This window comes from Dreissena polymorpha, chromosome 7 (genome assembly GCF_020536995.1).
Source record: "Dreissena polymorpha isolate Duluth1 chromosome 7, UMN_Dpol_1.0, whole genome shotgun sequence".
NCBI lineage: Eukaryota > Metazoa > Mollusca > Bivalvia > Myida > Dreissenidae > Dreissena > Dreissena polymorpha.
In genome coordinates this window covers 53,301,807-53,325,587 of record NC_068361.1, presented here as the reverse complement: position 1 = coordinate 53,325,587, position 23,781 = coordinate 53,301,807, and the positions used below count along the sequence as shown (strand labels likewise).

The 23,781-nt window shown below is 34.2% G+C and overlaps 1 protein-coding gene across 1 annotated transcript in view; it reads left to right on the top strand.

Moving 5' to 3' along the window:
• Positions 1-14,718: 14,718 nt before the first annotated feature.
• LOC127836939 (endothelin-converting enzyme homolog) overlaps positions 14,719-23,781 on the top strand; it is a 59,792-nt gene continuing 50,729 nt past the window's right edge. The window contains exons 1-2 of the mRNA XM_052363587.1: positions 14,719-14,779; positions 22,825-22,937. Of these exons, the coding sequence (XP_052219547.1) occupies positions 22,834-22,937 (104 nt within the window). The 5' untranslated portion in view covers positions 14,719-14,779; positions 22,825-22,833. The remainder of the gene's footprint in view (positions 14,780-22,824; positions 22,938-23,781) is intronic.

Sequence of the window (23,781 nt, the reverse complement as noted above, 5' to 3'; positions counted from 1 at the left end):
TTAAAGCTGGACATAATCCCACACACCATAATCATGATATTCGTGTAAATACCTGTAAGCACATTGAAATGTGTGAAGTGCGTCAGCCCTCGCAGCCCATCTGGTCTCGCATAACGACTGCAATTTGGTTCTTTTCTCCATTTCCTCACGACTGACGGGGTCATTTTCCAAGTTGTCCTGAAAGTTAAGCAGTCGCTTTGCTGAATAATTTAATGCGAAAGCTATAACCTGTACTGTAGACATCATATTTCGCATGGTGTTCTCTGGATGCATGTACGATAGCCAAGTTAAGGCAATGGGCTCTACAGTGGGTATAAATAGCTTCCGGAAACAGTGTCCTAATTCTAGCCTGTACACAGCTGTGCTTCCCCGACATATTTCCAGCCCCGTCATAGCCTTGGCCGCGCATGTTCTCTACAATGACACCTAAATGAAACGAAAGGGCATATTAAAACACGCTTAAAGAAACCAACCAACACGAATGTATATATAGTAGGGATGGCAACAGTTAACCGGTTAACCGGTTATCCGTTTCTTTAGGAGGTTAACCGATTACAAAATTAATATTCGGTTACTCTTGCAGAAATGCATTTTTTGTTGAACGCGATAAATGCTCAAATCGTTAGCACCTTTTTTCTTTTCAATCAGCACACATCAGTGATAGTTTTCATCTGTATGAGAAACATAAATAGACTACAACATATTTAATGTAGTGATTGACTTAAAGGTGATAGTAATCTTGAATAGTTATTTTCGGATATGTTCGTCCCACCGTTTGTTAATGTTTATGTGAGCACTGGAACTCTTGATAGAAACTATTGAAGTTCATCAGTAACTATTTAAATGTTTTGTTATATTGTTTTATCTGGTAATATAATTTTGTATATGTAGTAGGGATGTCATATTAAACACGGCGTTGCTAAGAAAATTAACTTGACGCAGCTAACCAAACCCCCTTACAACAAAATAATGACATCCTTCAATGCAATCTATGGAGTCTAAATCATAACCCACATATTTAAAACTAAGTCAAGCAGAGCAATTTCAATAACTCGCGCAAGTAAACGAGTTCATTTAGTATCATTAGCATTACCACGCTTTGTTTTATTATTCCCAAAGCGTAAAATTATTACATGAACAAAGATTTTGAGATAGCAAAAGTAATAAAATAGAGTTTCATCATATATTATCCAATTAAGATAAGCACGCTTCATTTATTATTTATTATCCCTTGATCAAAGTCACGTTTCATATAGTATGTTATTTGCAAACGGACTAACGCTGAATTTCAAATGCCACGCTTTTAAGAATGTTTACGCGTTTCCAAAACACGAAACCCTGTTGGGAAAACTTCAATGTTCGGGCCAGTGATTTTGTAATAAATAATGCGTATATTTAATGTAATGTGACTTGTCATAATGTGACTCATTCTCTTTTCATGTAAGGCAAAACGTGCATTCAAAAGTAATCGTTCCCCTAACAATCCTAGTTGAACGGCGTCATATGAAAATGGGCCCTATGGTATATGCGGCCAGCGTTGCTCCAGAGCAGCCTGCGCAGTCACTCAAGGTCTCGTGCCGTTCGTGGTCTCATTGGCGTTAATTGGTCTTGAGCTACATATGTCGAATAAGACCTATTTTCGCATGACGCGGATCAAATAATACTCAGTACGTTTGTGTACTCGAATATAGCCAATGTCATAGTTAAGTATAGCACTGCACTTTGGTGTTATCGCAACTTCGAAAATCAACTATTATAAATAAAAATAAGTTGCATTTATATAATATTATCATCATGATAGTTCTTTTTTTCATTTTCCTAATTATCATCAATTTCAGCAGTGTCATGATTATCAATATCATCATAATTAGCAGCAGTACCACAATCAGCAGCAGTACCAGCATCAGTGGCATGTCACTGCATTTCAGTATTATTATAACCACAATTGTATCATACCCCTGTGATCAATATCATACTATTGTGAAATTTAAAAAGGGACGTGTTCGCAGATGTTCACATTATTTGAAGAGTGTCATTAAACGCTTTTAATAGCTAGATTTGAACATCGGTGATACAGAGCTCAAGTAAAAAAAAACAAAGACACAATTTATAAACGAAAATCAAAGAAAAGTATCTGCTTAAAGAAAATCCAGTGTATGTTAATATTTCGTCCCTGATTAGCCTTGGCGGACTGCACAGGCTAATCTTGGACGACACTGTACGAACATGCCTGGTTTTCACACAACGCACAAGTAATTAGGCTGCAAGACAATCAACAAGACAGAGTATATTTGCATAAACATGTAATTGTTTATAAACGTCAAAGACCTATACAATACATATTTAATAGGTCTTTGTAAACGTATACGTTTTTCGAATGTTTTTTTGTGTGGTACAAAGACAGTCGGTTAACCGCTTAACCGCTCAAATATCGAAACAGGTTAATCGGTGACGGATTTGCTTTGGTTTGCCATCTCTAATATATAGTGTTATTTGAGCATCAGTTCATTATTTTAAATTTTTATCGTTATACCAGTCAACATTGTTGTTTTTTTCTTATTTTTTTTTTTGCTCAGCTGTTATGAACTATCGATTATCAGCTCATGAATAATTTCTTAAATTAATATGATTTTAAACTAGATTTTGATAATAAAAATACTAGTTGTATACCTAGATTCCTTAGATTTTCCAGAAATGAGTTGGCAAGTGACTCGCCAGTGGTACTCTCGCATTCCGCAAAACCAAGAAAATCTTCCTGTACTGTATCAGATTCTGTATCAACAAAACGAACACACAGAGCCATAAGCTCCTTGGTTGCGCTGTCGGTTGCTTCATCAGCAATAAATCCAAACATTCCAGCATTGTTACAGGCCTGCACTATCTTGTCTGATACCAATTTCCCGCAGATGCTGATTAATTCATTTTGAATTTTTGGAGACGTATATTTTGTTCGAGGGTCGCCATTTTGTAGATGTTCTTTCAAGACAAGGTTATGTTTGGCCTGAAAGTCCAACAATGCCATAAAGTTACTGGTTTCCTCCTCTGTGCCCCTTATAGCCAGGTTTTGCTGTCCACAGAGGATAAGTGTGTCGACAATACCCACCAGGATTAAGCGGTTGACTTCTACCAGACTATTATATTGAGAATTTATACAACATTCAATATCCCTGGTGGTCCCCTGCATTATGCTGATGAAATTCTGTGCGGCAATGCTTTGCTGTGTGTGATACTCTGCAGAATCACCATGTTTCTCGAGAATCTTTTTAGCGTTGCTCCAGTCGGACACGGAAGATTTGGTCAAAGCCTTACATCGGGGAAAGTACTTTGTCCTGTCATAGATTTTTAATATATAAACTTAATAGTGGAGAGCAATTTCGAATTAAGATACAATAATCTGAATTAAAATTAATGTTGGCATTCCCTATAATTCTATCATTATTTGAACGCCCAGAAATGTGAAAAAAATTAAAGAAATGCTACATTTTAGATATACATTTCAAATTCTAGAACGGGTAGATAGATTCTATATAAATCGACTTGCCTTAAGGGAAATGTAAAGTTGTGTACATTTTCCCACTTAGCTGTCAAAAGAGCTAGCTTCTCAGTATCATCTAAATGTATTGGACTTGTTTCGCTGGCATTATCTCTAAAAACATCGGGATATAACGGAGCGTTCGCCGACATTTTGAAAATTTGCGCCATGTAAACATAACTTGGTACCCGTGTCCGTATAAAGGTTCCCAAAACATTTTAGGGCGACAACACAGTCGTAAAACGAGTAAAGTCTACACACTGATTACTACCCCTCATCAGTGAAAAAAGAATTTACTTCGTATGTTTGGAGTTAAGACTATGTTGTGTTTTGTACCCACTGTTATTTTCTATAAGTGGGCGTTTTGTTTGCTTGTTTAAATAATTATACCCCTAACCCCCCTTAGCCGTCACTTTTTATTGCATTTTTCGAATATTTTTTTTTTAAGTTTGAAACTAAATTATACGCACGGGCGTACTGCCGTATGCCTAGGTACGCCCCTGTGCATGTGTCATTATATTATGTTGTGTGCATTTGTCATTATGTTGTGTGCACTTGTCATTATGTTGTGTGCATTTGTCATAATGTTGGGTGCATTTGTCATTATGTTCTGTGCATTCGTCATTATGTTGTGTGCATTTACCAACCCGTTTTGTACTAACGACATTTTGTTAGATGCATACATCATTTCGTTCTGTGCATTTGTCATTATGTTGTGTGCATTTGTCATTATGTTGCGTGCATTTGTCATTATGTTGAGTGCATTTGTCATTATGTTGTGTGCATTTGTCATTACATTATGTTGTGTGCATTTGTCATTATGTTGTGTGCAATTGTCATTATGTTGTGTGCATTTGTCATTATGTTGTGTGCATTTGTCATTATGTTGTGTGCAGTTGTCATTATGTTGTGTGCATTTGTCATTATGTAGTGTGCATTTGTCATTATGTTGGGTGCATTTGTCATTATGTTGGGTGCATTTGTCATTATGTTGGGTGCATTTGTCATTATGTTGTGTGCATTTGTCATTATGTTGTGTGCATTTGTCATTTTGTTGTGTGCATTTACTAATTCGTTCTGTAATAACGACATTATGTTTTGTGCATACATCATTTCATTATGTGCCAACGTCGTAATCATACTCGGATACGTTACACTGGGCAATAAAAGAGAGAGCACCGGTGTGCACTAAAAAAGGTTACATTCCACTAGAAAACGGCCGAAAAAAAAAGTTTCAAAAACAGTCGAGTTTGACTTTTGACAAGTTTTTTCTTGGTTCGTTCATGACATATCTTTTTTATTGCACAAATCGACTCCGCTTAGAATGGCCTTTAAGAAAAGGTATGGTTATGGGCGTCTCTATGTGCAAAATGTTGCATTTATTTTCGCTCAAAGATGTCGCTTTTACATTGAATTATATAGGGAAACTATTTAGTGTATTGTGACCTAACCACGTTGGAAGGCGCTCTCGCAGCTGTTGGCCTTAGCGCCATTTTACCGAGATTGATAGGAGAAAAGATTGATTTCAAGATAATGAAAGAAATGTCTGATTGTGAATTAGTAGAATCGGAGTGGAGACCATTGGGGATCGCTTAAGGTTGCGACAAATAGCAACCGGTGGTAGTGATACAGTTCATACAAGCCACAGTAGCACGCCCGCACCATCAGCAACAGGAAATTGTAATCAAGATAAATTTTTACGAAGAAATTTAAATTTGATGTTAAAAAGTTTTTTTTCAATTATTATTATATATGAAAGTTACATCCCTGGTTTTCGTCTAATACTGCCATAATTTGTTACATCCTTTTGTTCTATTCATTCTCAGGGGCATAAAAATGCGGTGTGTACACCTAAATACAGCAATGTATACATTTCTACGTAATGTGGCGAAATTAGGCGTAACGCTGTATGAAGAATGTGGGGAAGTTAGTGTAATGTATATATCTGTCAGTTACTGACCAAGAAATGAAACTAAAGTGATTTCGAACAAATTAATTCATAATAAACGTGCTCATTTCGGTCTCAGATTTAACAATTTATTCTAATGTTAAAGAGCATAGACCTTCTAGATCTACGTAATGTACAAGAAAAAATAACGGATTTCAATAATTAATTGTTATAAGTTTAGGTTTTATTCTTCAAACTTTTCATAGTCCAAATAGATTAATACCTAAATGTTTGTCAATTCATTTTAAGTTAGTTTTTTTCTTTCAAATTTAGAACCAGCGAAATTCTCCGGTTAAACTCTTTTACAATGTAAATAAACGGTGAAAAAGCATAAAATAAAAAGAAAATGTATTGGATATGATGGAATATCGTTTTAAATTTACTCATGATCATAAAAAAATGCATACAAATCTAGAAGTAAATTTTGATATGATAATCTAAAAATAGAAAAAGAAGTTCCGAAAATGTTTTTTTTTTCACCGGTGAAAATGACAATTTTTTTATTTTCACTGCTGTAATTTCACTGCAGAAATGTCATATTTTATAATTAGGTATAAAAGACTTAACATTAATGTGTGGTCAAAACTAATATTTTACCCAAGATAATGTAGAACATCATCAACATAATGTAAATATAACCTTCTTATCATGCATCGAGATTACCCGTTCCTACTAGACCATTACTTGTAACTGTTTTGTATATATATATACAATATAATACATATATATATATATATATATATATATATATATATATATATATATATATATATATATATATATATATATATATATATATATATATATATTCTAAAATGAATATAAAAATAAACACTGGCTAAACGAATTAAGAAAAGTTGCGTTATATTTAATCAAAATGCATGAACTAGATTACATACCTAATGAATGTAACCGTGCTATTAATCTGCTCGCATCCACCGATCACCACTACAAACAAGTCGGTTACAAACTAAATAGAGCTATTCCACCGCCAGCATCCGTCTTAGAAAACTAAGCAAGCAATGAGCCCACTCGAGCCGTATTGTTATTTGATGCAGCCACTGAAACACGACTATCGCGTGTATTGGAATAGCGAGCGGATGTAAAAATAAACTGTTTTGCTCTTGGGTTTTGAACGACGGCTTGTTGGCAAAACGTGTTTAATATTGTATTGTATAGGATGAAGTGCCATTTAACGCTTCACTATCCTTCAATAAAAGTCCATAAATACCTTAATACACATATATTTTCTTCTTTGTACATGTACATAACATTAACTCATAATTTATTTATACTGGGTTTCATTGTTCGAACTCTAGCTATATTATGAGTTGTGTCGTGTTTCATATTGCGATTGTTATTTGGAGACAACAGCGTATTGTTGCCGTCCATTCATATTTTGTAAAACAAATGTATAAACGAACGCAGAAAGCAATTCTGTCATCGACAAAAGGCCTTCATCTAGACCAGTTTACGAAATATATTTTTCAATGATTCTCACATTGTATTTTATTTTTTTTTACAAATAATTGGTTCAAACCAGTATTTAAATTCCTATTCCTAAAACCGGCATTTGCTTATTCTTAAAAAGAACGCTTAATGCAAGCGTTTTAGTTAGCATTTTGTTAAGCGTTACTCGTATTCACACAGTATTTCAAACCAGTTGACTTGTTAAAGGGTGTTTAGCTATTTCATTACTATTTCATAAAACGTTTAAACAAAGCAAATAAAGATTTTATGAACGGATATTAAAGTGTAAGCTGCTTGATTATTCCAAGGCGGTTCGAGGCTTTGAAATCGGAGTCAACAGTCCGTTTCGTTAACGTTATTATTACTGTTTATAGTTAAAAAAAAATATTTCCTTGTTCCACGTACAAAAAAAAAATGTCAATTTCTCTTATTTCTGTTGATTTATTACGCTTTACATATGTAGGTAAAAGGGGACGAATTTATTCCACACCTTTGTAATATATAGAACTTACTTTTTAAATTGTCTTTTAACCCAGCCGTTATATATATAGCGTTTGATATGTTCCGTTGATCGATATTGTTGTTTGGATTGCTCATGACTATCGAAAAAGGCCTGTTGCGCGGAATATGAGACTATTTAAGATGTATCATTGCAAGCATATCAATGAACACAAAGTTTAGAAGTCCGGGGTTAATTAAAGTTAAAGCTACAGCTCCCGCTACAGCTATCTAAATATATTCATAGAAATATAAAATATATATCACTTATCAGTATAGATCTAGTAGTGCCTTATTAGTTTTGCACATGTTTCTCATCGTAATATATTTTACTATTTCTACTTTTTCTTGATGAATTGCTTTCACTTTAATTACCTCGATAATAGGCAAAGATTTTACTTTTTTTTCAATGTGTTATAATGAAATTCATCTGTAGGGGTTATCATATCAATTAAGATAATTGTTTCTATAATATTTGTATATTTTACAACGTTTTCTTTGCATTTATATTCTGATGAAAATATATTATTCACGGTAGTTTTTTTATAAATTCTATTTACCGGCATGAAAAGTAGCCAACTTGGCTAAATGAAAGGCCTTATAGGGTACATGATATATGTATTGGGATATATACAAGATAGAAAAAAAACTTCTTAACATCAAATTTAAATTTTCTTCGTAAAATTTATCTTGATTACCAAGAAAGAACTTGTCAAAAGTCAAAATCGACTGTTTTTGCAACTTTTTTTCGGCCGTTTTTTAGTGGAATGTAACCTTTTTCAGTGCACGCCGGTGTTCTCTCTTTTATTGCCCAGTGTAACGTATCCGAACATGATAACGACGTTGGCACATAATGAAATGATTTATGCACAAAACATAATGTCGTTAGTACAGAACGAAATAGTAAATACACACAACATAATGGCAAATGCACACAACACAATGACACATGCACACAACATAATGACAAATGCACCCAACATAATGACAAATGCACACAACATAATGACAAATGCACACACAATAATGACAAATGCACACAACATAATGATAAATGCACACAACATAATGACAATTGCACACAACATAATGACAAATGCACACAACATAATGACAAATGCACCCAACATAATGACAAATGCATACAACATAATGACAAATGCACCCAACATAATGACAAATGCACACAACATAATGACAAATGCACCCAACATAATGACAAATGCACACAACATAATGACAAATGCACACAACATAATGAGAATTGCACACAACATAATGACAAATGCACACAACATAATGTAATGACAAATGCATACAACATAATGACAAATGCACACAACATAATGACAAATGCACGCAACAGAATGACAAATGCACACAACATAATGACAAATGCACAGAACGAAATGATGTATGCACCTAACAAAATGTCGTTAGTACAAAACGGGTTGGTAAATGCACACAACATAATGACGAATGCACGGAACGAAATGATGTATGCACCTAACAAAATGTGATTAGTACAAAACGTTATTGCACATGCACATAGCATAATAAAAATGTACAGAACAAAATGATGTTTCTACAGGACAAAATGTAGTTTACACAAAACAACTTAATAAATGCACCTAACATAAAGACCGGTGCCATCAGAAGGCAGCATTGGCGTTCCATAGGATTGACACATAGTGTGTTCAGTGTCCGCAAAGGTTATTGTCTGGTTCCAAGAACATCTAGCCTGGCGCCAGGCTTGTACATATATAGGAGGTCTCGTATAGACCTCAATAATGTCGGACGCGATGTTTCATTTGCAGTAAGACATTTTGACATCAAGATGTCACAATACTTTATTAAAGCGAATATACGTAATATAATGTATCATCAAGTTTATTTTGGACATGACAATCGAGTTTGAATTTCGTATAGATTCTATTTTTGCGTATTTTGTTTAATTTGCTGAAATAGTTTTTTGCCAAACAGTGGTAGACAGTGTTAGTGGAAAAACAAATATCAATTACAGCTCTAAATGAATATGGCCGATACTATGCCAATGTTTGATTCAGTTTTTGCATTGTTATTTAAATTAACTTATCATCAGTTTTATCTACATGTAGTTTTTATTGTTATGATATCTTCAAAATAGAGTTAGCCAATAGCAACTGCATATAACCAATTATTTTCATCGAGGATAACGTTGTATGTAAATGGGGCTTCAAAAGCACATTGTACCTGGTGCTTTCATATATTAAATACGATGTGCGGAAGTTAACATGTATACTGTGTCACTTAGTTATATAACAAGAATACATGATGCTAAAAAATCTGCATGTCATATATATGTGTTTACGATTTCAAATTTGACATTTCAGGCTATAATTAGTTAAATTTTTATATGTTTCACATACATTTGAGGTTGGAATACAACGTGTGAAACTTTTTGTATTGATTCATTCGTTGACATTTAAATACCAACCACTTAAAAACGCCATAGATCCTCAATAACAGTGATTGTTCAAACGTTATGCATTTGATGTTTATATAATCTGTCATCTAATAAAAAATCTGCAAGCCCATTCATTCAACTATGGAGCCTCGAAAACTGTGGCTATAAGCCCTCGTGAGTACCATCTCTTATGGTGTTAATGCTGAGTTCGACGATTGCATGACAGCATTACAACAGTACATATGTCCGTACAAAATATTCTGTACCAGTCAGTCTATGAAGATTGGGAAGCGGACAACGACAACGAGCGAGGCCTGGTATTGTAATGCGCATGGGGGGGGGGGTAGAAAAAAAGGTAAGGGTAGGGTTAGTGTTAGGGTCGGGTTTGGGTTTGGGTTAGGGTTAGCCTAAGTTAACCCTAACCTTAACCCTAAACCGACCCCTAACCTTAACGCTAACCATAACCCAGGGTTATTGCCCCTACACCAGGCCTCGCTCGTTGTCGTTGTCTGCTTCCCGTTTATTTCGTATTAAAATTCGCTTTATATCTCGACTTTACTCCCCGCACATTTTCTTAGTGGAGCTGTAATTTGGTCATACCGCTATGAAATATCGCAGCGAGTAAAGTCGAGATATATAGCGAATAGTAATACGAAATAAACGCTTGTAACTTTCTTGCTGATATGGCTGGAAAGTGAGCGGCATTTAAAAAAAATACATTTAATAAAGGGTATAAAGCGGCGAAAAAGACCTGCCTCGGCATGGATGTCGCCATCTTGGCTATCACATGATTAAGCTAGGTTTTTTCTAGAACGGTACTTTTATATTTTATACTCTCTGCAGGGTACATGGCTTTTCACATTTTTCTTACAACACTCCGCAGCTGATTAGTTTGTAAGATCCGCTTGATAAAACATACGTAATATGATGAAATACATTGTCACAAGTAATCAGCACTCATAAACGTACTATACAGAGGGGGTAATCGCGTGATAGTCAAGATGGCGACGACCAGGCCGAGGCCGACTAAAAAATGTAAACGCTATAATTAATAAAGTTTGTATAGTTTATTGCAGTGTGTATCATCATCATCATCATCATCATCATCATCATCATCATCATCATCATCATCATCATCATCATCATCATCATCATTCCCTTGACCGGTATGGCCGTTGCCCTGAAGCACAGTCCTGCACAGAGAGTCGTGTCTGAAGACGTGTCCAGACCAAGCCAGCTTTCTTCGTTCAACGGTTACCAGTAGGGGCTCTTGTGGGCAAACAAGTGTTGGATGAAGTGTCAGTCATGTTCCGGACGTACTCGTTGATATTGTGCTCCGTGTAGGAGATGCGGCACAGTCTTCGGAAACACTTGTGTTCGAATGCATATATCCTTCGTTTTGTAATTTATAAATACATGAGGCAGAAGAAAGAGATTACAATAAATAATCGTGTTGCTTGGGTCTTGTTAAATGAAAGTCATGGTTAACATTCTGTTCGTAGTCTAAACTTATTAAAAAAAGAAGAGTACGTTGTTTCCATGTTCGTCGTTCCTTATTCGAATAAGAAACAAGGGACGGTTTCTTATCACGAATTCACATTATACATATATGACATAAACTTTGTATCACTGAACATTAATCGTTCAAGTATTTCAGTAAATGAAAACAAACATTAAAACAATTTAATTAATGTATTTATTCACGAATAAGGAGTGCGGAATCAGTGAAATGTTCTTTTTTAGATCCAAAAAGCAACTGTTGTTATCTAACAAAACAATAAGTGTTCACGAACATATTGTTAAGCCATTAATATGATAGGTACATCTATTCAACGTCTCCATAATATGTAGGCATGCAACAATATAATACATTTATTTTATGTGTTTACGATCATTTTTCCTACTTCACGGATTACTTAGAATGTCGCGATCAAAATAAATAAGGAACTGTCGTTTTCTGCTTGCAATAATAATGTCACATTTACCTAAATGTAACGGATACCAAACTATGCTTTTACATGTTTTTTATCTTTACAGAGCTTGGTGTCTTGCATTGTATTATAATGCGAAACACTCTACTGTAACTGTATCATCATAGCTTAATATCTTAACTTGAGATCAGACCGTGTCAAATCGTAAAAGCTGTAATTGACAATCGTGAACAAATTGCAATCGAGCTCAAAGTAGAATATCATAACGTAGGGACACGCATTATATTATTTAATGAAAGTCTGAAATCTCAGAGAAATAACACAGTTATATGCGTCGCAATTATTTCGGTTCGCACAACAAGTATAACGTTGCATTATACCGATAATCCAAATTGTCACTTGATCATAGACATTTGATGACCGGTCAAAAATGTTCAACAATAATCACGATTTAATCACGATTAAGACCAAGATAAATATGAAACGTATGAAGTACGGACGCGCCTAGTATTTTATGTTAAAAAATATCGGTTCCTTATTCGGTTTGAATAATGAATTAAGAACTGGTTCGCTGTTCTTTATTTTGCCGCGAAAAAGGAATTTGATCATTAATTCATATAGATAAATTATAAAAGTGTTGTAAAATTATTTTTTTATCATAACTAATGAGGAACTAGGTCCTTTTTCCTTATTCAGCCGCGTAAAAAAGGTAATTGATTTTCAACGACGAAAACAATTTAGTACACACGTTCTATAATATTCAATTTTTTTTTAAATTTAATAACAACATGAATTATTATTTTCATAGCTAAAGCACAAAGTAAGTTACACGACTTATTCACTTTACAAAGAACTCATACGCATACAATGTTATGCATTTGCTTTTAAGGACTTAAGGCTTACCCACGTCATTTCACTTGTGTGCGTATATCCATCCTAATCTGTATCATCATCATCATCATCATCATCATCATCATCATCATCATCATCATCATCATCATCATCATTATCATTATCATCATCATCATCATCATCATCATCATCATCATCATCATCATCATCACCACCATCATCATCATCATCACCATCGTCGTCGTCGTCGTCGTCGTCGTCGCCATCCTCATAAATCCCTTGACCAGTCGGGCAGTTTCGAGGGACATGAGGGACGACGACAGAAAGATCCTCCGCCAGTCAGGTCTGTTGTGGAATGCTGTGAGTTGCTCATTCATGGAAAGGGACGGCAACTCTTTCACATCGCCCATCAAGCTTTCCTCTGCCGTCCTCGACGTTCTCTTCCCTCTAGCGCACCCCGTAGCAATGTCTTGCACAGTGATTCGTGCCTGGTGACGTGTCCAAACCAAGCCATCTTTCGTCGTTTTGCTATACATCGCTAGAAAGAGTTCTTGTGGGCCAACATGTGTTGTTCTAGACGTACTCATTGGTCTTGAGTACCAATTTAAGTAAGAGATGCGGAGCAGTTTTCTGTGACATTTGCGTTCAAATGCCTGTATAGCCTGCGATATGTGTGCGCGTGAAGCGTCAATGTCTCGCAGCCGAGATATATGAAAGACATACATAAAATGTGTCTTTATTTTTCAAAAATTTTGCAAAACGATTTAAAATCTAACTAGTGTCTGCTGGTTTTCCCCCATTGCCAATAAATATTATTCAGATCGTTTACCAGACAGTTGCGTCACTTTGTAAATTCCTTTAAGTGTTGCTGTATATAGATGAAATTATGAAATCTCTGATGCATATTCTCTTAGTCGTGTGAAATAATTTGATTTGATAGAGCAATACCTTGGTTCAAAGACCTATAAATTATACGTCTTTGATTGGTTACATAATTATTATATAGGTTAAAGCGAAGACCTATAGATTGTTATCTATAGGTCTTTGGTTAAAGCTGCACTAAATACTGTATGCTTATGTCTCATAATTTCTTTACAAATGTGATATTTTATCAACAAATGTTCTTTTAGGAAATTCTGTTGAATGATAAATAGAGAATACTAGGTCGGTGCCGAATAAAGCAAAGTTTATTTTGCGAGGCTTAGAAAATCTGAACCACGAGCCTTGGCGAGTGGTTCAGATTTTCGTGCCGAGCAAGATAAACTTTGCTTTATTCGGCACCGACCTAGTATTCGATTTACCCCATCAATTTTCTTAGTCGTAAATTATTTCTTTAAACATAGAATAGGAAAATCGAACTAGACGGAAAATCCCAAAGATATTTTAAGCAAACATTGTTTCATTATTTTAATCGTGTCGAGCCTAATACATTACAAAAAGATCAGTAACCAACCTGTTTTTCGTTTATCATACCTCTACGTCCCCGATTTTTAAGAAATAATGAAAAAAAGACACTAAACAACTGCATCTTTAGCGTGAAACAACATGCATTGTGTCGTATGACGTATTAATAATGACGTCACGAGTACGCGCACTTAATATTTGTAAATAATGTTTATTTGCTTTTTGAGCTGCATTATGTGTAAAAACTATATTACATCTTGGTATCAAATTGTTTGTTTTGTTAAATCTGATTCGATTTTACTAAAAATGATTACTTTATAGTTGATTCCGAGTAATATGAACATTCTTCGCCGCGCGTGACAGCTATATTTCAGCTGTGCTGAAATAAAGGTAAATTTATTCCACAGTGGTTTATTTCGACAATGCACGTCTGATGATGGGATAAAAACTTTTTTTAAGAATGGATTTGAATATGCTTCTCTTTTATTTCGAAATTTGTGACGTATCTGCTTTAAATACACCAAAAAAGACAGTGATCTGTTTTGGAGCGCTTTTAAACAAGGGAGTCAACTCTAACGCGTCTGCAAGCAACATGGCGAAATTTTCTCCCTTGTCTTCATTTACGCCATTATTTATGACTTCAGTATTTTAGAACGAATAGTTTTTATGAAGTAACGGTGTTTGTTTTCAGGAAATGGGTAAGCTTATTGGAGCTGTTGGTAATTTAAATAGTGGATAAATACATTACATCAAGTATCAGAACTATTAATTGAGCGGCGCTGTTGCTTTAACTTTTTTCTTTTTTTTCTTTGAATTTGAAAATCAGATTTTTAAAGATTAGAATGATATTCAGATAAATCAACTGGTCCAAAGCATAACACTCTCAATCCTTCTCATTAGCTCCGCGGTCTATTTGATAGTTTAAAAAAAAAAAGAAGAAGAAAACTACACACGCATTCGCTTTTTACATCACCATTCTTTAAATCATTCAGTCAAAGTTCTATCACACATTTTTATTTAAGTGTCAGTGATGTCTGTAAAATCCAAATGGTAATGTACTTGATATTTTATTGAAACAAGCTCTTAATCTTAGGCCTAACAAAAAAATATGTTTGTTTCCACTGACATGGCCTAAAAAATTAGGGTAGGTAGGTAGGCAAATAATTTTATTTTTAAAAATATTTTTAGAAAATGTTATACTTTTCGCTCCTTTGGAATAATGGAGTATATACTATATTATTTATAATTTATAATATATTAAATAGCCCAAAAGCCATGCTTGGGGGACGCAAGTGGTGTTGCATGTAACATTATCATCATGAACAGACCCAATCAAACTGGGTGTGCTATTATATTTCTTGGATGCAGTTTCTGCTTCCAAAGGACCACATTTTTAGATTACCGGTATATTATGTACTGGTGTCGTGGGGTCTATCTACCAGGGATAGCGCTGTCCCGAAATTTCGTTGAGCCGACCAGGTTTTTGTTTTTCGATGCGTGAAAACTGGTTTTGAAATAACTCTCAGATTTGTTTCCTATCGTTCAAAAGGTTTTTTTCCTTTTCCGTTTGAAAAACTTATTAATCAGTGATTTTGTGCCGCCCTAAGAAGAATGAAGAAAATGCATTGAAGATATGTGTAAAACCTTCTGTCTCAGCCATAACTGCCCAAAATATTGATGGATTTTAAAATAAATTGGAGCAAATGTCATGCATTATAAGATCATGTGTGTGTGTACTGTAACACCTGTTTTTCTACCTCAAATATCAAGATCACACTTATATTTCAAATTCAAATTTGGCCATAAAATATGTTGAAATTCCAGTTTCAACCAAAACTTGGCCATGTAATGATGCACAGGTAATAATATGGCACAAGTGTAAACCATTGTAAGAGAATGTTTTGTGTATAACACCTTTCTTCTTTAGTCAAAGGTCAAGATCACACAGATCAAAGAAAAATGTGCAGTGTATGGGTGGGGGTACGGACATTAGCCCTCTAGGACACTAGCCCCTAGGACATAAGCCCCTAGGACAAAAGCCCCGAGGACAAAGGCCCTTCAAAAAGTGCACACTAGGACATTAGCCCCCCGGTGTTTTACATGTAAAACGTTCAAAACTTTTTTATTGAAAGTAGGCATTTTTATTCCATTTCTTTAATTTCATATGTAAATACAAACAATATATAGCTTGTACCACACGCCTACATTTCAGTGTTGTTTTTTTTACAATTTCTTTACTATTTTTTTCTTTGAACTCTATTTATTTTGCAAACATTTTGCTATCTGACACCATCCAGAAGTCTAAAATGACCTTACAAGTAGATACATAAGAAACATATTGTGTTGTTGTTGCTGTTTAAAAAAAAAATAACCCATTAATTCCACTAATTAAAAAAGATGAAATTAAATACCTAAAAATAAAAGTAAGTAGGGGCTAATGTCCTAAGGAGCAAATGTCCTATGGGGCTAATGTCCAAAGGGGCTAATGTCCAAAGGGGCTAATGTCCAAAGGGGCTAATGTCCTAGGGGCTTTTGTCCTAGGGGCTAATGTCCCAGAGGGCTAATGTCCTACACTCGTATGGGTGTATTCAAAATATCTAAAAGAATACTTTGTTTGCCATTTATTAAATAAGATACATACCCAAAAAAGTTAATGTATTTAAAAATATGAAATCTTGTTAAATGTCATCAATGTTTTAATGGTTGCATTAATTATTGAAAGACATCTGTCATCTGTTTGTATGTTTACTGTATTTAAATACATGCAAATCACTAGTTTTATTCTAGTCTATTTATATATTTTTCTATATCAAGTTATATTTGTAATGAAAATATATTCTGACACTTTTTGGAATTTCATGCACTTTTTTTCACAATTTGACATAAAATTGCGTATTTAAAAAATCACTGGAATCAATACCGAAGCATTAAATTAACTTGTGCTAAACACAGCATGCACTATATAGAAAAAAATGAGTGAAATAAATTTAAATATTAATCTTTGTTCAGAGGTATATTTAAATCAGTAACAATTGAATCACTGGTCAGTGGTTAATGAAAATGTGAAGAAAAAAAGTTCAGTTGCATCAAATTTTAAACGTTGTTTTTTGTAATTTAATTGCAATAGCATCACTAAGAAAAAAGACAATTTCTCAAATCCTACAAAATATCTCTTTATAGAATAAATAAAGCCAAAGATGGCCAAAACAAAAGGAGCACTATTCCATACTTATTCGCCTTTTACTCTGTTAAATGTTATAAATATATGTGAAATATCAATAAACTGTCCGTTACATTCTCAATAATAAAATGCTGCAAGTGATCCTGTTGATTACATGGCCGCAGCTGTTGATTAGAAGGTCAAGCAAAAAATGTGTGTTTAAGGTTCCAGTATACATTCATTTGTACAATCATTCAGTGACACATTGCTTTTATTTATTGAACTTGGCCAATATTGCTCATCGTCTTCCCACATGTGTTGTTTTCAAATAATGAATTATGCACCATTATGCCATTATCACCTATTTCATGTTCATTAATACATTATTCAAACTCATATAAATCAACATTGATGGTGGGTTATTGCTTTAATGCTTGTCAGTGGGCTAGAATACCACTTTTCATGTTAATATATTTAGTGAATCATTATGGCTGAGATATTTTAACTTCAAACTAATTCATATACCTTGTTGAAGATCTCATATAAGTAAGAAAGCAAGCAAGTAAGCAAACATTCATCTATTTACTAACTATATTGCTTTAACAAGTTATAGAGTTAGATAATTGCTGCAATGCATGACACCAGGGAAAGCATAATTTATTTTTTTTGTCCTGACAGGGTCATTATCAATACCTATTTTCATATATTCACATGCAACATGTTACAAGTTCAAAGTGAGTCAACAGATTTTCCTATCCCTTTTACAATGAGCCTCCTATTCTAAAGGCCTTTGAATCTTTCAAATCCACTAAAAGCACTAAAGTGAAACTAAATGTTATCTGAATATAAGGTCTAAAACTATTTTATAACATGATGTTGGCTCATCTATTAGGTTTGTTGTGACGGAAAATTTTGTGAAATTTAACAAAGAAAGAATGTCTTTATTTAACAAGTTACATTAGAGTTTCAATTGATTTTCCAATACAATAGTAAGAAATATTAATTTACTGTTTTGTCTGATGTCATAAAGAAAAGTTCATGAATAATTAACTGTTCATGATCTTTACTTTTAACTTTAGTGAATAAATTTGCCTGAAATTGTGTATGTCATGTTAAACAAGTGGCAAAGATTGCTGTGGTTGCATTAATATTCTATAATATTTACTGGATTTTTTTCGACAACGAAAAACTGAACTCTCAAGGTAAGGATTTAGTTTCCTAAATAAACCAAATACTGTTAAATCAATACTATTTGTGGGACATAAATTTTTCGTTGATTTTGTGGGTAGAACAATCCACTAATATAAGTTAAGAAACCAACAAATAATTATGCCATTAATGTTTCAATTGTATAAGACCTTATTACCATAGGCATTATATATATATTCATATCCAATGTATTCCACATCCTTCATATGTTTTGCAATCCAGATAAATAGAGGATATTTGTTGGATTCAATGGATTATCGATTTTATTTCACGAGTGATAATGTAAAATATGTATTTTGTATGATCACGAGTGAATTAAAATCAATATTCCATCGAATCCAACAATTTTAGGTGGGCATATAGTGATCCCACTCCGTCTGTCCATCTGGCTGTCCATCTGTCCGTCACACTTTTTTGAAAAATTCTAATAACTTCTATGTCTCTTGAGATATAACCTTCATATTTGGTATGCATGTGTATATGGACAAGGCCTTTCCATACGCACAAAATTTTTCACCCCTTTGACCTTCACCTTGAAATTAGGGTCCGCGCTTAGGTTCGAAATCTGCGTTTAGATTTCGAAAAATGCTCATAACTTGTATGTCCCTTGAGATATAACCTTCATATTTGGTATGCATGTGTATATGGACAAGGCCTTTCCATACGCACAAAATTTTCACCCCTGTAACCTTCACCTTAAAATTATGGGTCCGCATTTAGGTTTCGAAATCTGCGTTTAGGTTTCGAAAAATGCTCATAACTTCTATGTCCCTCGAGATATAACCTTCATATTTGGTATGCATGTGTATATGAACAAGGCCTTTCCATACCCACAAACATTTTTACCCCTGTGACCTTGACCTTGAACTTAGGGTCCGCGTTTAGGTTTCGAAATCTGCATTTAGGTTTTGAAAAATGCTCATAACTTTTATGTCCCATGAGATATAACCTTCATATTTGGTATGCATGTGTATATGGACAAGGCCTTTCCATACGCACACAAATTTTTACCCCTGTGACCTTGACCGTAATCTTAGGGTCCGCGTTTAGGTTTCGAAATCTGCGTTTACGCCATTTGGGTTTCGAAAAATGCTCATAACTTCTATGTCCCTTGAGATATAACCTTCATATTTGGTATGCATATGTATATGGACAAGGCCTTTCCATGCGCGCAAAAAAAATTACCCTGTGACCTTGACCTTGAACTTAGGGTCTGCGTTTAGGTTTTGAAATCTGCGTTAAGGTTTTGAAAAATACTCATAACTTCTATCAAAGCGTTTATAGGGGGCATATGTCATCCTATGTTGACAGCTCTTGTTATTTTATGCGTTTTTCACCGTTAACTTACATTGTTAAATAGTTAAACTGGATAATTTCGCTGGATTTATTATGACATTTTGTCGAAAAAATGACGTCATTTCACAGTAAAACAGTGAAAAATATCGATATTTTTCACTGTTACTTTTCACTGTTTAAAACAGTGAAATACCAGTTTTATTTCATTGATATTTCTCTGTTAATCACCGGAAAGCATAAAATAAATACAGATACTACACAAAGGAAAGGACATTACACTGTGTACATAGCTTACCAGGGCTTTTTTCCCTCTATGAGAATGGCCATTTTTCACAATTTTGGGAAATTTGCAACTAAAATTTTCACAATTTCAAGAAGTGCGCGACTCAAATTTTCACAACTTTAGACAGTTTGTGACTATTTTTTTCACAATTTTGATCAGTTTGCAACCTAGTTTTTCACAAAATGGGGGCGTCTGAAGGCCGCTTCACAAAAACAGGAAAAAAGGCACTGCTTACGCATGACATTTCCTGTGAAACACTTACGTAGTAATGCTGTATCAATACAATTTAACTTCATTTTGGTAGAATAGTAAGTATTAGCACTATTTGTTAACAACCTTGATGTCCAGTGAGTGTATTGTGCTTTTCAGAGACAATAAATGCAATAAAAAGATGACTACGTGTGATCAACACCTTACTGAAATAGTTTCTGCACTTTCATTACAGACATGTAAAAATATTAATTTGTATAATATTATGGGTGTTTGTGTTTATTTTCTTCTCGCCACCCTGATTTATCACAGCCAAGTACAGGGCCCTCGTTTTGCACTTTTTACTGCCGAATATCGGCGGCTTCCCCCATGAAAAAAGTATACTTTTTTTCCACTATTAAAGCTAAAAATTGCCCCCTCCAAAAATAATTTTTTTTTTTTTTTTTTTTAAACTTTTATACCTATGTTGCCTGCTGGTATCGTGCTACTAACCTTTGATTAAATGTATATCTATGTAAATCACATTAAAATATTATAGTGCAAACATGTACAAAAAAAATGAAGTAATGAGAGACTAAGTACAAAAAATCCCTCATAAAGGTAATCAACGCGAAAATTCCCCCTCTAGACGGCTGTGGGTGGCATCCCCTGGCGGCAAGAGAGGGCCCTGAAGTATGCACATTGACCGGAGCTAATTTTGTTCTGTTCTTGTGTTGTTTTTTTTACCCAAATCAGAAGTGCACAAAATTTATGTGTCCACCAATTATTCTCTTTTTTAATCTTTCTCACCAACAAATATAAATTATTTTACAGTAGAATGTTGGACTGTGGAAGATTGAGGTTTTGGCCAAGAATCTAATTCAGTGTGTTTTTTCATTCCAAATCGGGTCCCGTAATCGGCCCCATTCCCAAAGGAAAAAAGTATATATTTGTCCCAAATGGGAGCTAAAAATTCCCAATGAAAAGTTTCCCAATTTTTTTAAAAAAATTTTTGGTTAAGATCTTAATATTTTGTTCAACTCCCATCCATGTAAGTTCAACCTTAGTAAATATATTACTCAAAACACTTGTATTCTCAATGTTGAAGCATTTTATTTTAGCAAAACAGCAACACCAATGTCTAAAATTTCCCAGTTTTAGTCAAAACGCTGCAAATTTTCCCAATCCAAAGTGATATGGCCCCATTCCCAAAATGGTGAAAAAAATACACTGTAATTTGTTTGATAATTTTTATAAATGTATTTTTTATGCGTACGCAGTTCATTAGCTTACATAAACAATTAACATTTGTTGCATCATCTTCACAAAATGAAAACACGTTGAAACGAAATCATAATGTATGTAACTGTCTGACCATTCGGCTGTCTGTCTACTCTGTCTGTCAATCTGATGATGATGATGATGAAGAGGATGATGATGAAGATGATGATGATGATGATGACGATAATGATGATGATGATGATGATTGGAAGTTGTGCTTATGCAATTTTTATTATGATGTGCTAAAAATTATTTTCATGATTATTTTAAGCCTTCTTTTCAACTTTGAATTTTGATAACATTATTATTACAACGTTCTACTTATTACCACATGAGTCATAAGCAGTAGTCTTCATGCAGCTACAAGCTCTAAAACTTTGGTAATTAAAGAAATGGTCATTAGTTCAAATTTTTTATTTGGCTCTTAGTTCATGCAAACAGGCCTTATTTTGCTTTTTTTTCACTTAACTGACATTAAAGAAAAATATTAATATTTATTGTCAATAAGTACCTTGTCTTCTTTGAACATATTTTTGCCCTCTATATCTGTTTAAATAGTAATGGTGGAAAATGGCAATACATTCAAGGATCACGTGTATTAAACAGGATTATTCTACATATTTTAAAAGTGAATGACATATCCTCCATGAAAGTATAAATATTCAAATCATGTAGGATTAGTTTTGTAAAATGGTATCCCGAAAATCCTTCCTACAAATAATTCCTTCTATGCAAAATAAGCATAGGAACGATTGTCCGTGGTAACAGTTGTCCGGGATGCTATTAAAATCATTATGTAATCTCTGGAAGCTGATTGCATAAATTGTTTTTAAGATATCTTATTTGGCTAGCGATTGCATAATAGATATATATCAAAACAGTTTCACTGTTTGGTTAAGTTTTGAAAAAGATTTAGCCAAAGTATTTGACCTCGGTCATCTTTTTCTGAAAAAATGTTATATTTTGGATTGGCTAAAGTTATCCAGATTTATACAATAAGCTGCAGGTTTCAAATTAGTTTTTACTGCAATATGCAAATGTCTCGTATATAACATCACCAATTGACCAAGCTTTTAGGTTGCTTAAGTGTAGATGACAATACTTAACGCTGTGGATTTTGGTCAACTTTGTGGAGCCTGCTGGCTGGGAGCAGTTAAAATTTCATTTTATTTATACTGTTATATGCAAAATCACCACACATTTCATTTTCGTTTCCAGTGAGCAATTTTTAAAAATAAGTTACAACAAACAAAGCCCAAACACACCTGCTTTCTGCCCAGTCTCCCCAGAACAAGCATCATTTAGGCTTGTCCTTGATTTTTTAGCTGTCTGCAATGAAGCCCAAGCTTGGTGACTGGCAGCCCTTGGACCTTGTGGACAAAGAAGCAGTAAAGCCTCTCTGTTCATTTAATAGTCGTGTGGCAGCCAACGATCACAGGTATGAGTTGAATGTCAAAAAATAATTGGGCTGTGCTCTGTGAAAAAGGGGTTCAATGCATGTGCGTAAAGTGTCATCCCAGATTAGCCTGTGCACAGGCTAATCAGGGACAACACTTTCTGCTTTTATGATATTTTTTGTTTACAGAGAGTCTCTTCTTAGCAAAAATCCAGTTAAGGCGGTAAGTGTTGTCCCTTATTAGCCTGTGCGGACTGCACAGGCTAATCTGGGACGACACTACGCACATGCATTAAATACCATTTTTCACAAAGTGCCGCTATATTGTTTTTGTTGTTTTGTAATCTACATTATATATTGGCAATTTGTAATGTTTCTAAAATAATTCATAAGAGGATGATGACAATTATAAATTTATTGAGTGATAATTCTCTATTTTTCCTTGATAGAAGTGCAAGAACTACATGGACTTAATTCCATATTGATTAGTTGAAGATGTGTAAATGCACATCTATAAGGCACGTATTACCTTTTTAAGATGGATGGGGTGGCTTTCTTCTTTCTAAGTTGTACAGTTTTTATAGAAACTTCACCAAAATTTGTTGAAATATTTTAAACGGAGGCCAAGTTAACATCCATTTTGCATCATGCACTTCAGATTTCTTGCCCTTTATTTATACAAACAGTACCAAATTTGGCATTTCCACGTTCTAAGTCTTACTGTTGTCATTGAATCTTCAACAAACATTCTGGAAGTGATTAAAAATAGAGGCTCTGTTCAATAACCAGTCATTTTGCAGCTGGAACTTCAGAGTTATTGTACTTTATTTGCACGAAAACTGTTAAATTCAGCTTGTCCACTCTCTTACTAACAAAGTTTTTATAA